This window comes from Tachypleus tridentatus, chromosome 7, assembly GCF_004210375.1.
Source record: "Tachypleus tridentatus isolate NWPU-2018 chromosome 7, ASM421037v1, whole genome shotgun sequence".
In the NCBI taxonomy this organism is placed as follows: Eukaryota; Metazoa; Arthropoda; class Merostomata; order Xiphosura; family Limulidae; genus Tachypleus; species Tachypleus tridentatus.
Window position 1 is genome coordinate 39,169,084 of NC_134831.1, and position 21,257 is coordinate 39,190,340.

Here is a 21,257-nt window from a genome sequence, read left to right on the forward strand (position 1 = left end):
ATTCCAACAGTTACAACAATAAAAAGAACAACGTAAAAAAAAACCTAGTTGTGTCAATAAATTAAAAACATTTATTCAAAGTACAACAATAAAAACATCAACGTAAGAAAACCTAGTAATATCAATAAATTTAAAACATTTATTCAAACAAGTACAACAATAAAAACATCAACGTAAGAAAACCTAGTAGTGTCAATAAATTAAAAACATGTATTCGAACAAGTACAACAATAAAAAGAACAACGTAAGAAAACCTAGTAGTGTCAATAAATTAAAAACATTTATTCAAACAAGTACAACAATAAAAACATCAACGTAAGAAAATGCAAGTGTCAATAACCCAGAAACTATATGAAGTTAAAACCACAATATACAAGTAAAATTGGTCAATCGATAAAACATCTTTATTTGAAGAAAAACGTTAAAGACAGGAGAATAAATAAATTATTTATCAAAAACATTAACATAAACAAAACGGTAAAAATAAAATGTGTGATGTTATGTTGCTATGATAACATTCCTTACCAGAAACAACTAAACACTTACTCTTGCGTGTTGTCTACTGATCAATCCAGACATAACTGAGTGTTGGTGTTCACTAACTCACGACTGTATAACCAAGACGTATTACTTTACTAACACAACACCATGCACTTCAATTTCAAAATGTACAACCCACTAGACTTTCTTATACAGTGACAACACCCATTCAACAATAGGATACACTTCCAACAATACCTTATAAATCCTGAATATATAACGTAGTATAACATATTGACTTTCTTGTATTCTTAGGGTATACTTCCAACAGTACATAAAATTACCGAAAAGATAACACAGTAGACATTCTTGTACTGATGACCCTGTAAAAATGCTCTTTAATTACCGAATGCATAACTTTAAATCAGCAGACTTTCTTGCACTGACACAACACACTACCAACAATACTTATCAATTACGGAATGTATAGCCCAGTAGATATTATTGTAGCAACACAACATACTGCCAGTAATATTCCTCAATTTTCGAATATATAATCTCGTAGAATTTCCTCTACTTACACAGCACAACGCCAACAATGTCTTTCAATTACTGAATGTATAATCTAGCATACGTTTTCAATTGACACCATACATAGTCAAAACTACTTGACATGCTCTTGATGAATAACCTACTATAACCCAGTAGATGATCTTGTAAACTTACAAAATGCTACTCAGTTTCCAAATGTACAACTTCATCTTCTCCTATAACGCCCTGCAAACAATACCTTACAATTTCCACATGTATAACGTAGTAGAATTTGTTCTAAAATCATGCCAAAATATGCTATTCAATTATCGAATGTATAACTTTAATCCAGTAAAATTTAATGTACTGACACAACATGTTGTTAATAATAATTTTCCTTCCCCTAGTGAATACAACAACGAATACCGTACATTTCCATCTTGATATTAATGCACGGGTGTTTTATATCAAAACTACAGATATTACGGCTCTAATAGATTTTTTTTTCTTCTTTGTTACATTTTAGCCTCCGGTTTCGTTCCATCCAGTGAATGATTGGTTCTTGAGCAATCAAAACCAAATCGGTCACCGTAGTCATAAAATACTTTTATAAAAACTGCTAGATGACTGAAGTTAATACCTTTAAGCCCAAAATTTACACATCCATAATATTTTAACACTCAGATTTTTCTTTTTAATTTTTGATTAAAAAGTTGAGTTTCACGATACATTTAACAAACATGCACCTTGGTAACAAGTGCTGGGACGAGTTACAAATAATGAATAAATTCCTGAACTAACGTGTATGATTACTCATTCGGCCAACAGGAACACACATATACTTTCTGGCAATCTTCCAAATATTGTTAGCAGACAATATTGGTGTTTCGTCTTTTGGATACAAATGACGTCACAGTAAATCTCACTTTTACTAAAACAAAACGTGACGAACTGCAGAGATCTAAGTCCACACAATTTTCTAGACTATTAAATATTTTCCTCAGTTTGTTTCTATAGTTACGTAGATCATATTTCAGGAAACAGAAATTATGAAGCAAAAACACTTCTACCAATGGAAGCGAACTTATATGAAAACATTTCTTTCTTGTATTGAATGACGAACCAAAGATTTCGTTGCTCAACAGGCTTAGAAAGGTTGGATCATGTTCTATAGAGTCTTTATCTAATATACCAGCGATCAGGACTGTTAGAAGATTTACACATGTGTTTACACAGCAATAGAAGTTACTCTAGTTATTTGGACTATCGAAAAATGTAAAAGTGTTTACCTAGCAACAGAAACTACTCTAGAGATCTGGACTATCAAAAGATCTACGTGAGTTTACACAGCAACAACAGCTACTTTAGAGATCTAGACTATCAAAAGATCTGTACATGTGTTTACACAGCAACAACAGCTACTTTAGAGATCTAGACTATCAAAAGATCGACGTGTGTTTACACAGAACAGAAACTACTCTAGAGATCTGGACTATCAAAATATCTGTACACGTGTTTACACAGCAACAACAGCTACTTTAGAGATCTAGACTGTCAAAAGATCTACGTGTGTTTACACAGAACAGAAACTACTCTAGAGATCTGGACTATCAAAAGGTCTACGCATGTGTTTACTTGACTACAGAAGCTACTCGAGAGTTCTGGACTATTAAATGATCTATACGTGTTTACACAGCAATAGAAACTACTCTAGAGATCTGGACTATCAAAAAATCTACGTGTGTTTACACAAAACAAAAACTACTCTAGAGAACTGGACTATCAAAAGATCTACACATCTGATTTCTTAACCCTACAAATCTGTTCTTTTACGAAATTTCAGTTTTAAATTTTGTACCAAATAACCGAAACGTAATATAAATAATATACAGCTCAAAACAATTATTATTAATATTTATCTGGCTAATACACAACGAACAATAATATAAACAGCTTTGTTTACAAACATATAAAACAAAAAAAAAATCCTCAATAGCTGCAGCTCTTGAAATTCTTTTAGGCAAGGTTAGGGTAATCTATTAGATCTTTTTTTACTTTTAATTAGTTATATTTTTCTACGCCAGCAATACCAAGCGTGGGACGCGCATATACCGGATTTGGTTTTATTAGTCATCAGAACATCCACCAGCCTACCCTCATGTTGATATTACTTTAGAGTAAGGCTAATCTGTGAGACCTTGGGCAAGGTCAAACACATCAATCGAAAGGTTTGACCTTCTTAGTCCAAAACTGTAAACAAATGTCAAATGGGTCAATAAATAACGGAGCTGAACTGAAAATTTGTAAATGAAAAACTCTGAGCCGTTATGCCGCGGCTAAAAATGGTTTTCTTGGATAATACTACACACACACACATGTTGTTTTTTTTGTTTTTTTTTCTCTAACGTTAGTTCTGTTTTCAATGTTCAAATATAGACTTTGATAGTGGCTATAATGATGTAATTACATGTATGTGATTAAGGACAGTGTCTAAAGCCTTCAATTATATCGACGTGATTTATTTGATTTTGACAGAGGTATATAAAACTAGCCAGTGTAATAATTGGGGAACTACTGGGGCATTTACCTCCCACCTTTTTTAATTCTAGCTTTGTTTTTTCTTCATACGTTTACACAAATCAGATATTGACTTGTAGTAACAGAATGCAAAAGTGTGTCTATAAAAGTGTTGGTTTTTCCAATGCAGAAAACCTACACTCTTCCTCTGTTGGTCCCAGCATGGCCAGGTTGTTAGAACTTTCGACTTGCAATATGAGAGTTGCGGGTTAGAATCCCTGTCACACCAAACATGCTCGCCCTTTCAGCCGTGGAGGTGTTATAAAGTGAATGTAAATCTACTATTATAAATTAGTAAAATATCAGCCCAAGAGTTGGCAGTGGGAGGTGATGAGTAGTTGCCTTCCCTCTAGTTTATCACTGTTAAATTAGAGACAGTTAGCGCAGATAGTCCTTGAGTAGCTTTACGCAAAATTGAAAATAAACAAACCTTCATTGTGAGGTCAAGTCCTTAAGAACGTGTACTTTTTAACCCCTAAACAGTGAGAATGTTGTAGGTAGCAGATTAAATCGATGATAGCCGCCGTTTAAGGGTTAACAACACCATTATATAGTCATTAATAGAACTGTGCTTCCATCTAGTGGCCAAATATATAAATATATCATAAAATGTTTACAAATCAAATTAATACATTTGTCATTTTTACGTGTGATTTACATAGTTTGAATGAACAGAAAAACAAACATTATGAAGGTAGTCAGATTGATTACCTAGTGAGTACAGTATCAGATACGTACAAACATTATGCAGGTAGTGAGGTTGATTACCTAGTGAGTACAATATCAGATACGTACAAACATTACTCAGGTAGTCAGATTGATTACCAAGTGAGTACAGTATCAGATACGTACAAACATTATACAGGTAGTCAAATTGATTACCTAGTGAGTACAGTATCAGATACGTACAAACATTATGCAGGTAGTGAGGTTGATTACCTAGTGAGTACAATATCAGATACGTACAAACATTACTCAGGTAGTCAGATTGATTACCAAGTGAGTACAGTATCAGATACGTACAAACATTATACAGGTAGTCAAATTGATTACCTAGTGAGTACAGTATCAGATACGTACAAACATTACGCAGGTAGTCAGATTGATTACCATGTGAGTACAGTATCAGATACGTACAAACATTACGCAGGTAGTCAGATTGATTACCTAATGAGTACAGTATGAGATACGTACAAACATTATGCAGGTAGTCAGATTGATTACCTAATGAGTACAGTATCAGATATGTCCTTACATAAACAAAATTAAAGCCCTAATGTTTTACTGAAAGGTTTTTACTAAAACGTAATTACCTAATGTTGTTCTGGAGCTCTCCATGAGATAAAAAAACAACTTACAGTTTTGTTTCAGTAATAAAATAAGCATCTTATGTTGTGTTTTTGTTAGTTAGAAATTACTACAGTAAAACCTGTCTAAGGCGAAATTGCACGGAATGTAGTAAAAATTCCAGCTTAAGCAGGTTTTCTGGCTTAGACAGTGAACATGTATTTCCTTAATTATACATAATTTTTGAGAGGAACGTTATACTTACCTGACTCAAGGGAAGTAAGACCTTTGTGAATAAAGTTATTATACTGTTTACGCTATATTTATTAGAATAAGAACAAAAATAGACATTCAAGACACACATAAATATACAAAATCGTTATCAAATTTATCAGTTTCTGTTGAAACATACTTGTCAACGTTCACAAAACCTTCCGCGTTCACAGAATCATCTGCATCAGTCTTCTCAATCAGAGTTTGGATTTCACTAGAATCGTCACAACAAACAACTTTAAAAAAATGAGGGTATTTAGTAGCTTTTTTTAAAAATGAGGATATTAAGTAAATTTTCCCTAAATTTTAAAATAAGGGAAGATAGGAATTTGTTTTTTCGTCAGAATTATTTAAAAAGTGGAATTTTGCACTTAAAAGACAAATATATTTCTACAAGTCATGAATCTAATTTAACTGCAAAAATAACGACGGCAGAAAACAGAACAGAACATATTTAACCAATACTTACTGTGACAAAATGTCCGAGAATTTAGTAATATTTTAAAAAAATTATTAATTAAACAAGAAATTAATATTTAATCAAAAATATGTTTTCCGCCTTTGACAGGTTTTACTGTAATAAATTTCAAAATAGGTCCCTCCGATAATTCCTTCACTGAAATGAGACTCTGTATATTATGAACTATGACGTATGAAGTAAGCCTGAAAGTTAAATAAACCTCTAAACGTTTATTGAAAAATTATGATAGTGTACTTTTCTTTTAAAAAAATAATCAGGGAAATAAACCCCTGAAGTAATTTTTAGAAATTCTAAAATTTAAATAAACCTTTATATGTTTGAAAAAGTAATAGTATTTTTGATAATTACGCGGTGAGAGACACAAGTCCCCTTCACAGACTTTCAGGATTGAATATTATATTATACGTAAGTTGATTTACTTTTCTTACAAAAAGACTTTATTCTGTTTGTAGTCAAGCACAAACCTACACGATGAACTATCTGTGCTCTGCTCAGCACGGGTATCGAACGCCGAGATATGGCTTCACAAAAGTACAGTTGTTCAAAACCATTCTCTTCCGTCTTGCTCGCAAAGGCAGTCGGTTGCTACTTGACGGTATCCCGCTCGCGGCGACGAGCGTTTCTACCTGCTTTGACTGATAGTTCTTAAATATTAACCGCTCCTATCGCTCAGTGAATGTACAAATATGATATCATAATATTACATTAAGTAACAATGCGCTCGGATATATGTGTGATGTCGCGTGGAAAATTCAAAAAGTTATATAACCTGCTTAGAGACGCACGAGCTAAGCCTTAAAAACAATTCTTCAGCTACACTTGGTTTTTGCTACTCTAATTTTTACATATTAAACAAAATAAATATAGGTACCTTGTGGTACTCAACATTGATAACCGATGTGTCATCTTCCTCTTCATTTTCATCATCACCATCCTGTAACGAATATATAATATCATCATTTCAACATCCTTCAGATGGAACTACGTTACACTACAGAATCGAAATCATTTCAATCAAAACGGTTAAAACTCATTAGAATCTTTCATAACTCGAGTCTGCGACAGTGTTAAGTTAAATTAGTTATTTATCAGTTATTTAATATACCATTTAAATAATATGAACAGTTTGATTGGAATTAATTATTTCTGTTTACCACATTTCTCGTTTGTTGTTATTTAGTGAAATCACATGTTTTATTGTAAAAACAAAAAACAAAAACAAGTCATTATTAGATATGGTACCAGGTAATAGGACTCCTATGTCAAAAAATTATGAACATTAAAGTGGACATAAATTTTAAAAATCTACGTTTAAAATGACGTAATTCTGTCGTTATTGTCACACCAATCAAACTGAAGTTCCTTCAAACGTTCCAAGCATTCTTTTTTTTTTTCATTAAGAGTTGAAATTAATTTCCAAAGATATTAACGCGTTGCACTTCACCAATCATATTCTGGAAGTTTAAAAATAAAATAAATGAAAATATTTTTTCTTAAACTAGATTTTTAAAATACTTTAAATAAATATTAAATTTATTACTGTTAATACAAAAAGGATGAGAATATGAACAAATGGCTGCAAGTTATTTTTGCTACATATAATCCAGATAAGAAGATAAACCTTTCAATGTCCAATATCTCATTACCCGCATTGTTTTTAATAATCTTTAATAAAAATCATTTCTAATTTTGATTTTTGAAAATAAGTTTCAGTTTTAATATTCGTAATTTTTGACACGGAGTGTAAAATTACAGGTCACCATCAGATATAATTGTTAACATAATTTTTCTCCGAGTTTTCAGAATGTACGTTTTATTTTCAGAAGATACAACACTGCATTATTCATATTTTTTTCATGTAGTTATTTTCAAAATAATATAAGTAGGATATTCTTAACAATGTTATAAAATGTAATGAGTCTTCCAAATATTGAGGCTTCAGCTTGGCGGGCATATTTCTTAACAGGTTCTCCAATCTCTGTATTAAGTTCGCTTTATTATACGGAGCTCCCAGTCTTCCTTATATAAATATTTTTAAAGAAAACATTTTATAAGTTTATAAGAACAACTCTAGTACTTATTTTATAGCTTCTCGCAAATCACTAATTTCAAATGTTTATCAAGATGACTGGAAGAACGAAGAAAATGTCTTTATTTGTATTTGCATGTATCTCAGATTTCAGAATTAAACAATTGTACTGAAACTGTCTTTATTATTGCTCGTATCTCGGTTTTCACAACTAAATTATTGAACTGAAATCGTCTTTATTATTGCACGTATCTCGGTTTTCACAACTAAATTATTGTACTGAAATCGTCTTTATTCTTGCACGTATCTCGGTTTTCACAACTATATTATTGTACTGAAATCGTCTTTATTGTTGCACGTATCTCGGTTTTCACAACTAAATTATTAAACTGAAATCGTCTTTATTATTGCACGTATGTCGGTTTTCACAACTAAATTATTGTACTGAAATCGTCTTTATTGTTGCACATATCTCGGTTTTCACAACTAAATTATTATACTGAAATCGTCTTTATTGTTGCACGTATCTCGTTTTTCAGAACTAAATTATTGTACTGAAATCGTCTTTATTGTTGCACGTATCTCGTTTTTCAGAACTAAATTATTGTACTGAAATCGTCTTTATTCTTGCACGTATCAGGGTTTTCAAATCTAAATTATTGTACTGGAATCGTCTTTATTCTTACACGTATCTCGGTTTTCACAACTAAATTATTGAACTGAAATCGTCTTTATTATTGCACGTATCTCGGTTTTCACAACTAAATTATTGTACTGAAATCGTCTTTATTCTTGCACGTATCTCGGTTTTCACAACTATATTATTGTACTGAAATCGTCTTTATTGTTGCACGTATCTCGGTTTTCACAACTAAATTATTAAACTGAAATCGTCTTTATTATTGCACGTATGTCGGTTTTCACAACTAAATTATTGTACTGAAATCGTCTTTATTGTTGCACGTATCTCGGTTTTCACAACTATATTATTGTACTGAAATCGTCTTTATTGTTGCACGTATCTCGGTTTTCACAACTAAATTATTAAACTGAAATCGTCTTTATTATTGCACGTATGTCGGTTTTCACAACTAAATTATTGTACTGAAATCGTCTTTATTGTTGCACATATCTCGGTTTTCACAACTAAATTATTATACTGAAATCGTCTTTATTGTTGCACGTATCTCGTTTTTCAGAACTAAATTATTGTACTGAAATCGTCTTTATTGTTGCACGTATCTCGTTTTTCAGAACTAAATTATTGTACTGAAATCGTCTTTATTCTTGCACGTATCAGGGTTTTCAAATCTAAATTATTGTACTGGAATCGTCTTTATTCTTACACGTATCTCGGTTTTCACAACTAAATTATTGAACTGAAATCGTCTTTATTATTGCACGTATCTCGGTTTTCACAACTAAATTATTGTACTGAAATCGTCTTTATTCTTGCACGTATCTCGGTTTTCACAACTATATTATTGTACTGAAATCGTCTTTATTGTTGCACGTATCTCGGTTTTCACAACTAAATTATTAAACTGAAATCGTCTTTATTATTGCACGTATGTCGGTTTTCACAACTAAATTATTGTACTGAAATCGTCTTTATTGTTGCACATATCTCGGTTTTCACAACTAAATTATTATACTGAAATCGTCTTTATTGTTGCACGTATCTCGTTTTTCAGAACTAAATTATTGTACTGAAATCGTCTTTATTCTTGCACGTATCTCGGTTTTCACAACTAAATTATTGTACTGAAATCGTCTTTATTGTTGCACGTATCTCGTTTTTCAGAACTAAATTATTGTACTGAAATCGTCTTTATTCTTGCACGTATCAGGGTTTTCAAATCTAAATTATTGTACTGGAATCGTCTTTATTCTTACACGTATCTCGGTTTTCACAACTAAATTATTGTACTGAAATCGTCTTTATTGTTGCACGTATCTCGTTTTTCAGAACTAAATTATTGTACTGAAATAGTCTTTATTCTTGCACGCATCTCGGTTTTCACAACTAAATTATTGTACTGAAATCGTCTTTAATGTTGCACGTATCTCGGTTTTCACAACTAAATTATTGTACTGAAATCGTCTTTATTGTTGCACGTATCTCGGTTTTCACAACTAAATTATTGAACTGAAATCGACTTTATTATTGCATGTATCTCGGTTTTCACAACTAAATTATTGTACTGAAATCGTCTTTATTGTTGCACATATCTCGGTTTTCGCAACTAAATTATTATACTGAAATCGTCTTTATTGTTGCACGTATCTCGTTTTTCAGAACTAAATTATTGTACTGAAATCGTCTTTATTCTTGCACGTATCTCGGTTTTCACAACTAAATTATTGTACTGAAATCGTCTTTATTGTTGCACGTATCTCGGTTTTCACAACTAAATTATTGTACTGAAACCGTCTTTATTGTTGCACCTATCACGGTTTTCACAACTAAATTATTGTACTGAAATCGTCTTTATTCTTGCACGTATCTCGGTTTTCACAACTAAATTATTGAACTGAAATCGTCTTTATTATTGCACGTATGTCGGTTTTCACAACTAAATTATTGTACTGAAATCGTCTTTATTGTTGCACGTATCTCGTTTTTCAGAACTAAATTATTGTACTGAAATCGTCTTTATTCTTGCACGTATCTCGGTTTTCACAACTAAATTATTGTACTGAAATCGTCTTTATTGGTGCACGTATCACGGTTTTCACAACTAAATTATTGCACTGAAATCGTCTTTATTGTTGCACGTATCTCGGTTTTCACAACTAAATTATTGTACTGAAATCGTCTTTATTGTTCCACGTATCTCGGTTTTCAGAACTAAATTATTGTACTGAAATTGTCTTTATTATTGCTCGTATCTCGGTTTTCACAACTAAATTATTGTACTGAAATCGTCTTTATTGTTGCACGTATCACGGTTTCCACAACTAAATTATTGTACTGAAACCGTCTTTATTGTTGCACCTATCACGGTTTCCACAACTAAATTATTGTACTGAAACCGTCTTTATTGTTGCACATATCTCGGTTTTCACAACTAAATTATTATACTGAAATCGTCTTTATTGTTGCACGTATCTCGTTTTTCAGAACTAAATTATTGTACTGAAATCGTCTTTATTGTTGCACGTATCTCGTTTTTCAGAACTAAATTATTGTACTGAAATCGTCTTTATTGTTGCACGTATCTCGGTTTTCACAACTAAATTATTGAACTGAAATCGTCTTTATTATTGCACGTATGTCGGTTTTCACAACTAAATTATTGTACTGAAATCGTCTTTATTGTTGCACATATCTCGGTTTTCACAACTAAATTATTATACTGAAATCGTCTTTATTGTTGCACGTATCAGGGTTTTTACAACTAAATTATTGTACTGAAATCGTCTTTATTCTTGCACGTATCTCGGTTTTCACAACTAAATTATTGTACTGAAATCGTCTTTATTGTTGCACGTATCTCGTTTTTCAGAACTAAATTATTGTACTGAAATCGTCTTTATTCTTGCACGTATCTCGGTTTTCACAACTAAATTATTGAACTGAAATCGTCTTTATTATTGCACGTATCTCGGTTTTCACAACTAAATTATTGTACTGAAATCGTCTTTATTGTTGCACATATCTCGGTTTTCACAACTAAATTATTATACTGAAATCGTCTTTATTGTTGCACATATCTCGGTTTTCACAACTAAATTATTATACTGAAATCGTCTTTATTGTTGCACGTATCTCGTTTTTCAGAACTAAATTATTGTACTGAAATCGTCTTTATTCTTGCACGTATCAGGGTTTTCACAACTAAATTATTGTACTGAAATCGTCTTTATTGTTGCACGTATCTCGGTTTTCACAACTAAATTATTGTACTGAAATCGTCTTTATTGTTGCACGTATCTCGGTTTTCACAACTAAATTATTGTACTGAAATCGTCTTTATTGTTGCACATATCTCGGTTTTCGCAACTAAATTATTATACTGAAATCGTCTTTATTGTTGCACGTATCTCGTTTTTCAGAACTAAATTATTGTACTGAAATCGTCTTTATTGTTGCACATATCTCGGTTTTCACAACTAAATTATTATACTGAAATCGTCTTTATTGTTGCACGTATCTCGTTTTTCAGAACTAAATTATTGTACTGAAATCGTCTTTATTCTTGCACGTATCTCGGTTTTCACAACTAAATTATTGTACTGAAATCGTCTTTATTGTTGCACGTATCACGGTTTTCACAACTAAATTATTGCACTGAAATCGTCTTTATTCTTGCACGTATCTCGGTTTTCACAACTAAATTATTGTACTGAAATCGTCTTTATTGTTGCACGTATCACGGTTTCCACAACTAAATTATTGTACTGAAACCGTCTTTATTGTTGCACCTATCACGGTTTTCACAACTAAATTATTGTACTGAAATCGTCTTTATTGTTGCACGTATCTCGGTTTTCACAACTAAATAATTGTACTGAAATTGTCTTTATTGTTGCACGTATCTCGATTTTCAGAACTAAATAACTGTACTGAAATTGTAAGCAAATGTTCATGAATTTTTCTGTACTTTAAGGCTTGGATAATACAGATTACAGTTTATTTGTATTATGAAGGTGGAGTAACACTAATAATTACTATATTTATTATTTTCTAACTAAAAGTTAAATGATACTATAATAATCTGTACTAGTATCGTAGATCTACAAGAGTAGATGAAACATATGTTATGAAACTTTTCTCATATCGAACTTAACAAAAAAGTAAGCTGTAAAATAGTCCTTTAACCTTCTTCCAATCTTGTTTCTTCAAGTAGAATGTTCAACCCATCACGTGCACAATGTGAAATGGTCACCCAATCAAAGTTTACCTTAAAGATTCACTAGAAATTATTTTTGAGAACCAGCAGTATGTTTTACCTTTAGATCAACGAGTTTACGAAATTCTTCAGCCCACCACCTATAATACTCTCCTAGATACGATAACCGTGCTAAAAAATCTCGTAGCTCTCTGCTCATCACAGGATTATGAGAAAAGTCTAGCTTTGTGAGTGTAGCCCACATTTGTAAAAGGCGAAAAACTGCAGAATGGGTCAAAGGAATACTTCCGGAGGAGCTGGTGTTCTCATACTGCACATGAGAACCAGATCCTGGAAAAATACCAAAAATTAGTTCTCTAACTATGTTTTAGCACATAAATTTTCAATAATGTTACTTATAAAGGAATATTAATCTTCGACACATGTACCTGTAATATCAACTTAAAACCTAACTGATAAATCACTGTAGTCGGATATTTACACGAAAACGTCTCTAATACGTACTTCAAACAACAACGATATCTAATCTAGTACTTCTTTAAACAACAATGATATCTAACCGAGTACGTACTTCAGACAATAATGATCTCTAATCTAGTACAACTTTAAACAACAATAATCTCTAACCTAATACGTATTTCAAACAACAACAATATCTAACCGAGTACGTACTTAGGGCAATAGTGATCTCTAACCTAGTAAGTACTTCAAACAATAATGATCTCGAACCAAGTATGTATTCCAAACAATAATGATCTCTAACCTACTACTATTTCAAGCAAAAACGATATCTAACCTAGTACGTACTTTAAACAATAATCATCTCTATCCTAAAACGTATTTCAAACAACAACAATGTCTAACCTAATACGTACTTCAAGCAACAACGATATCTAACCTAAAACTACTTTAAACAACAATGATATCTAACCGAGTAGTACTTCAAACAATAATCATCTCTAGCTTAGTAGGTACTTCAAAACACACTTATATTGAATCTGGTACGTACTTCAAACAACAACGACTTATAACTTAGTACTACTTCAAATAACAATGATATCTGAGTACGTACTTCAAACAATAATGATCTATAACCTAGTACGTATATCAAACAACAACAATATCAAACTTAGTACGTACTTTGAACAACAATGATATCTAACCTAGTACTGCTTTAAACGACAAATATATCTAAAGGAGTACGTACATAAAACAATAATGATTTCTAACCTAGTACGTACTTCAAAGAATAATCATCTCTATCCTAGTACTACTTCAAACAACAATGATATCTAACCTAGTACGTACTTCAAAGAATAAGGATTTCTATCCCTATACATACTTCAAACAACAACGATTTCTAACTTAGTACTACTTCAAATAACAATGATATATGAATACGAAGTTCAAACAATAATGATATCTAACCTAGTACTACTCAAACAACAATGATCTCAAATCTGGTACGTACTTCAAACAATAATGATCTCGAACCAAGATGTACTCCAAACAATAATGATCTCTAACCTACTACGTATTTCAAAAAACAAAAATATTTAACCTAGTACGTACTTCAAACAATAATGATCTCTAACCTACTACCTATTTCAAACAACAACGATATCTAACCTACTACTACTTCGAACAACAATGATATCTAATCTAGTATGTACTCCAAACAATAATGATCTCTAACTTACTACGTATTTCAAAAAACAAAAATATTTAACCTAATACGTACTTCAAACAACAATGATATCTAACCTAAAACTACTTCAAACAACAATCATATCTAACCGAGTAGTACTTCAAACAATAATCATCTCTACCTTAGTACTAATTTAAACAAAAATGATATCTAACTTAGTACGTACCTCAAACAGTAAGGATCTCTAACCCTGTACATACTTCAAACAACAACGATTTCTAACCTAGTACTCTTGCATATAACAATGATTCTGAGTACTACTTCAAACAATAATGATCTCTAACCTAGTACGTACTTCAAAACAACAATGATATCTAACCTAGTACTACTCAAACAACAATGATCTCTAATCTAGTACCTACTTCAAACAACCATGATCTCTAACCTAGTACGTACTTTAAACAATAATGATCTCTAACCTTGTACGTATTTCAAATAACAACAATGTCTAACCTAGTACGTACTAGAAACAACATCGATATCTAATCTAGTACTATTTTAAACTACAATGATATGTATCCGAGTTCGTACTTCAAACAATTATGATATCTAACCTGGCACTACTTTAATCATCAATGATATCTAACTGAGTACGTAATTCAAACAATAATGATATCTAACCTAGTACAAACTTTAAACAATAATAATTTCTAACCCAGTACGCACTTCAAACAACACTGACGCGAACCTTGTACGCACTTTAAACAATAATGATCTCTAACCTAGTACGCAGTTCAAACAATAATGATCTACAACCTAGTTCGTATTTCAGACAACAACATTATCTAATCTAGTACGTACTTCAAAGAACAACAATATCTAGTCTAGTACGACATTAAAAAACAATGACATCTCACCGAGTACGTACTTCAGACAATAATGTTATCTAGTCTAGTATAACTTTAAACACCAATGATATCTAACAGAGTACGTACTTCAAACAATAATGATCTCAAACCAACTACATATTTCAAACAACAACGGTATCTAAGCTAATACTGCTTGAAACAACAATGATATCTAACGTAGTACGTACTTCAAACACGAATGATCTCTAACCTAGTACGTACTTCAAACAACAATGATCTCTAACCTAATACTACTTAAAACAAAAATGATATCTAACCTAGTACGTACTTTATACAACAATGATATCTAACGTAGTACTACTTCAAACAACAATAACATCTAACCTGGTATTATTCAAACAACAATGATCTCTAACTTAGTACGTATTTCAAACAACAACAATGTCTAACCTAGTACGTACTACAAATAACATCGATATCTTATCTTGTACTACTTTAAACCTCAATTATATCTAACCGAATACATACCTAAACAACACTGATCTCGAACCTGGTACGTACTTCAAACAATAATTATCTCTAACCTAGTACGTAATTCAAACAACACTTGTCTCGAATCTGGTACGTACCTCAAACAATAATGATCTCTAAACTAGTACTACTTCAAACAACAATGATATCTAATCTTGTATGTACTCCAAACAAGAATGATCTCTAACGTACTACGTATTTCAAACAACAACGACATCTAACCTAGTATTTCTTCAAACAACAATGATCTTTAATCTAGTACGTACTTCAAAAAATAATGATCTCTTACCTAATACGTATTTCAAACAACAACAATATCTAATTTAGTTCGTACTTCAAGCAACAACGATATATAACCTAGTACTACTTTAAACAATAATGATACCTAACCGAGTATGTATTTCAGACAATAATGGTATCAAATCTAGTACTACATTAAACAACAATGATATCTAACCGAGTACGTACTTCAGACAATAATTATATCTAATCTAGTGCAACTTTAAACAACAATGATATCTAACCTAGTACGTACTTCAAACAATAATGATCTCTAACCTAATACTACTTAAAACAACAGTGATGTCTAATCTAGTATGTACTCAAACAATAATGATCTCTGATATACTACGTATTTCAAACAACAACGATATCTATCCTAGTACGTACTTCAAACAACAATGATCTTTGACCTAGTTCGTACTTCAAACAAAAATGATATCTAACCTAGTACGTACTTCAAACAATACTGACCTCTATCCTAGTTTTACTTTTCACATTGAATGAAAGTTACAAAGTTGTTCTCTGTTAACAATATAAATAATGGTTAGCTGTTTACTTCTGAAACTCATTGAGAGGCTGAGAGCTACAATCTGTTGCTAAAAATAAGCTATGGTTACGGTTTTGTGTTTCACATTGTTTGAGAGTTAGAAAATTACCAGATACGTTATCATATCCTGAGGAGTACGTGCCCTCCATTGTTGCACTTCGGATTAATGGGCCATGAGCATCATAACTTGGGAGGTGGAGTGTCACACGTGGTACAGAGCACGACCTAGGTCGCGGACTGATAACTTCAGACGTTAGTTTTTCACGGGAAGTAGGTGGAGACAGCTGCTTAAAATATGGACACAAAATGTTTGACGTTAATTTTTCAGTTCTTTAAAGATTAATTCAAAGAAAAAAGTTAGTTTTGAATAGTTTCATCGGTATTCCCATTGTTGCGCATATATGATTAATATATCATGTTATTAAAATTAAGTGACATAGTTTTGTACTGTTGTTGTTTTCTTAAAACCAAAATGACGAATTTTTTAACTGACAGTGTCCTTACAGAGCTAGCTTCATAATTTGTGGGCTTTATTGGATTTATTCTACTGCATGTTTTAAGCATTTGTTTAACTACGGTAAGATTCAATAATTTTCATCATTATATATTATAAATAACTGAAGACAACAAAATATTATTTTTGTGTTGAAGTAAATTACTAGTACTGGAGAAATCGAGATACACATTTTAGCAGGTTGTCAGTGTTAGAATGGACCCTTTTATCAATCGTACCTCAAGATCAAAGTTCGGAAGATTTTGTAGTTCCCGCTGAAAAGCCATAATATCGGCCTCGCTCGTGTCATGAGTGTCCGACTGGGAAGCAGAACAGCTCGCTGACTGAGCTTGAACCTTGGACCTCTTTCTCTTCAGACTTGAAAAGTGAAAACTACGCTTACGTTGAGCTGGAGACGGAATTGGATTATCTCTGTCGGTGTCTCCGTGATTTGTCAGCATCATACAAATCGGCTCTCTCTTCAGTAGCCTGGGGCCAGTCAGATTACTTTGGACTGACTCCCTTCTTGCGACGTCCAGTCTAGAAGGGGAAAGGGAAGTCGAGGAACAGTCAATAGTCAAGTTGACTTTCCGTCTAGCGCGCAACCCTTCCTCTGTTCCTGCTGAACTGGCCCGACTTCGATTCTCTCTGGAGCCCACACTGGACCGAGAAGAAGCTCTCCTCCACGAGGAGTAAAGAATGCTGCCCAAGACTCGATGTTGGCAGAGACGTAACAGGATAACAGGATGGACAACAGCAGGGAGACTCTCCAAGAGAAACACGAGACGCCTGTCTTTATCTCCTGCAAGTAAAAACACATATAATGATGTAAAAAGAATGAACTCCCAGAAGTCAAATCAGAGATAAACTTTCCTAGTAAATATGGAGTTGTTCACAGATTTGTAAAACGTATATTTTTACATTCTACAATAAAATATTATTCATTAAATACCAAACTGCATTTACATTCCTAAAACATTGCTCCTTCTATGCGTACAACTACATAAGTATGTATTGACAGTTAACGTCAATCTATCGACGTCAGAAAACAACACACATTACACAATAGACTATAATAAAAAATTAAGATTTTATAAAGACCAGTAGCGATCGATATGGACGTAACCTACCTAGATATAATAATGTAGATATAATAGATGTAATAATGTAAAAAGTGTTAATGCAACAAAAAGTATTGAAACAATAAACACCACAGAAACTGACTTAATTGAAATTAAAACAAGAGGAAATTTTCAAAAGTCACGTCACAAGATATTATTTTAGGTAGGGCTAGAATAAATGATTTTATGACAACGTTTTCTCCCCTTTTGTGTTAGCTGTACTTTTGTGCACTCCCAAACCCTAGTGGGAAGCACGCATGTACCCAAATATATTTTATTACTCATCTGGATCTCTACCAGACTACCCACATATCATCTAAGAACATACCTAACTTATCGTGAGTGTATGTTTAATGATTAAATATATAACTTATCGTCAGTAGAAGTTTTATGACGAAATATAAAACTTATCGTGAGTGTATCTGTTCTTTTGCCTATCTAACTTATCGTGAGTGTATATTTTGCACTGAATGTCTAAGTTATCGAGAGTGTATCTTTTCTGACTCAATATCAAACTTAACATGAGTGTATGTCATCTGACTAAATATCTACCTTATCATGAGTGAGTCTTCTGACTAAATATTTAACGTATCGTATTTGTCATCGGACTAAATATCCAACATTTTGTGAGTTTATATCATCTGACTAACTTAGCGTCAGTGTATGTCTTCTGACAAAATACCTAACTTATCGTGAATGCATGTTATATCAATAAATGTCTAACTTATCTGGAGCGTCTGTTTTCTGACTCAATATCTACCTTATTGTCACTGAAAGTTTTATGACTACATATCCAACTTCTAGTCACTGTGTGTTTTCTGAGTAAATATCTAATTTATCATGAATGTACGTCATCTGAAAAAATATCTAATTTATCATGAATGTACGTCATCTGAATAAATATTAAACTTATCATGAATGTACGTCATCTGAATAAATATTAAACTTATCATGAATGTGCGTCATCTGAATAAATATCTAACTTATCATGAATGTACGTCATCTGAATAAATATCTAACTTATCATGAATGTACACCATCTGAATAAATATCTAACTTATCATGAATGTACGTCATCTGATTAAATATCTCACTTATCATGAATGTACGTCATATGAATAAATATCTAACTTATCATGAATGTACGTCATATGAATAAATATCTAACTTATCATGAATGTACGTCATCTGATTAAATATCTAACTTATCATGAATGTACGTCATCTGAATAAATATCTAACTTATCATGAATGTACGTCATATGAATAAATATCTAACTTATCATGAATGTACGTCATATGAATAAATATCTAACTTATCATGAATGTACGTCATCTGAATAAATATCTAACTTATCATGAATGTACGTCATCTGAATAAATATCTAACTTATCATGAATGTACGTCATATGAATAAATATCTAACTTACCATGAATGTACGTCATCTGAATAAATATCAAACTTATCATGAGTGTACGTCATATGAATAAATATCTAATTTATCGTGAATGTACGTAATCTGAATAAATATCTAACTTATCGTGAGTGTATGTCATCTGACTAGATATCTCATATATATTGTGAGTTTATATCATCTAAATAAATATTTTATTTATCGTAAAATACGTCAATTGGCTAAATATCTAGCTTAACATTAGTGTCTGTCATTTGGCTAAGTATCTAATTTATTATGAAAGTATGTGTTTTCTCGAAATATGTATTTTATCATGAGTGTATGTCTCCTTACTAAATGTCTAACTTATAGTGAGTATATGTCTTCCGCCTAAAAGTCTACCTTATCGTGAATGTATGTCTTTTGACGAAATACCTAAGTTAACGTGAGTTTTTCTTCTAACTAAATATCTAACTTCTCCTGAGTATATGTCTTTTTGACGAAAAATCTAATTTGTAGTAAGTGCATGTCGTCTTTTTAAATATCTAACTTATTGTGAATGTATGTTTTCTGAGTAAATATCTAACTTCTTCTGAGTGTAAGTGTTCTATATAAACATATAACTCAAAAATGTATATGTCTTCTAGCTAATAATGTACATGTCGTGAGTTTATGTCATCAAACTAAATATGTAAGTTATTGTGAGAATATGTTTATGACAAAATATCTAGCTTATAGTGAATGTGTATTTTCTCACTTCTAACTAAATATCTATTTTTCGTAAGTGTAAGTCTTACAACAAAATATCTAACTCATCTTGAATGTAAATAATGTGACTAAATATGAAACTTATTGAATGTTTATGTCATCTGACTAAATATCTAACTTAAATTTAGTGTACGTCATCTGACTAAATATCTAACCTATCGTGAGTGTATTTTTGTCACTAACTGTGTAACTTATTGTGAGTGTATCTCTTCTGACTAAGCATTTAACTTATCGTAAGCGCATGTCATCTGACTAAATATCTAATATATTGTGAGTTTAAATCATCTGAGTAAATGTCTAACTTATCCTGAATACATCATCTAACTAAATATTTAACTTATCGTGAGTGTATGTTTATCATTAAATGCCTAACTTATCGCAAGTCTATGTCTTTTGACTACATATTTAACTTATCATGAGTGTATGTGATCTGACTAAATATCTATCTTCTCGTTATTGTATGTCTTCTGCCGAAATATATAACTTCTCGTAAGGGTATGTCTTATAGCTAAATATCTCCCTTATTATGAATGTATGTCATCTGACAATATATCTATCCAATGGTAAGTTTGTCTTTGACTAAATATCTAACTTATCGTAAGTATGTCATCTGACTAAATATCTAACTTACGGAGAGTGTATGTGATCTCACTAAATAGAAATTTGGCTTAAAGTGAGAGTATCTCTACTCACTAAATATCTAATTTATCGTTACTGTATGTATTCTAACTAAATATCTACATTTCGTGGACGTCTTTTAACCAAATACCTACCTTTGGTGAGTGTGTGTCATCTGATTACATTTTCAACGTATTATGAGTGTATGTTATATGACTAAATATCTATCTTACCGTAAATGTGTGTCTTTCATGACGTTTGTCATTTGTCTAAATATGTAACATGTCGTGAGTGTAGGTTTTATGACTAAATTTCTAACTTAAAGTCAATGCATGTTTTCTGACTAAATATCTAGCCTATAGTCACTGTCTGTTTTGTTACTAAATATCGAACTTATGATGAATGTATGTCATCTGACTAAATATCTAACTTATCGTGAGTGTATGTCATCTGAATAAATATTTAAGACAT

General features: G+C 31.8%; 1 protein-coding gene across 1 annotated transcript in view; it reads right to left on the bottom strand.

Moving 5' to 3' along the window:
* LOC143257657 (1-phosphatidylinositol 4,5-bisphosphate phosphodiesterase epsilon-1-like) overlaps positions 1–19,452 on the bottom strand; it is a 92,096-nt gene extending 72,644 nt beyond the window's left edge. The window contains exons 1-5 of the mRNA XM_076516700.1: positions 19,437–19,452; positions 17,124–17,686; positions 16,501–16,678; positions 12,615–12,844; positions 6,501–6,563 (exon numbers count right to left, since the gene is read on the bottom strand). Coding sequence (XP_076372815.1) covers positions 6,501–6,563; positions 12,615–12,844; positions 16,501–16,678; positions 17,124–17,686; positions 19,437–19,452 — 1,050 coding nt within the window. The remainder of the gene's footprint in view (positions 1–6,500; positions 6,564–12,614; positions 12,845–16,500; positions 16,679–17,123; positions 17,687–19,436) is intronic.
* Positions 19,453–21,257: the final 1,805 nt, after the last annotated feature.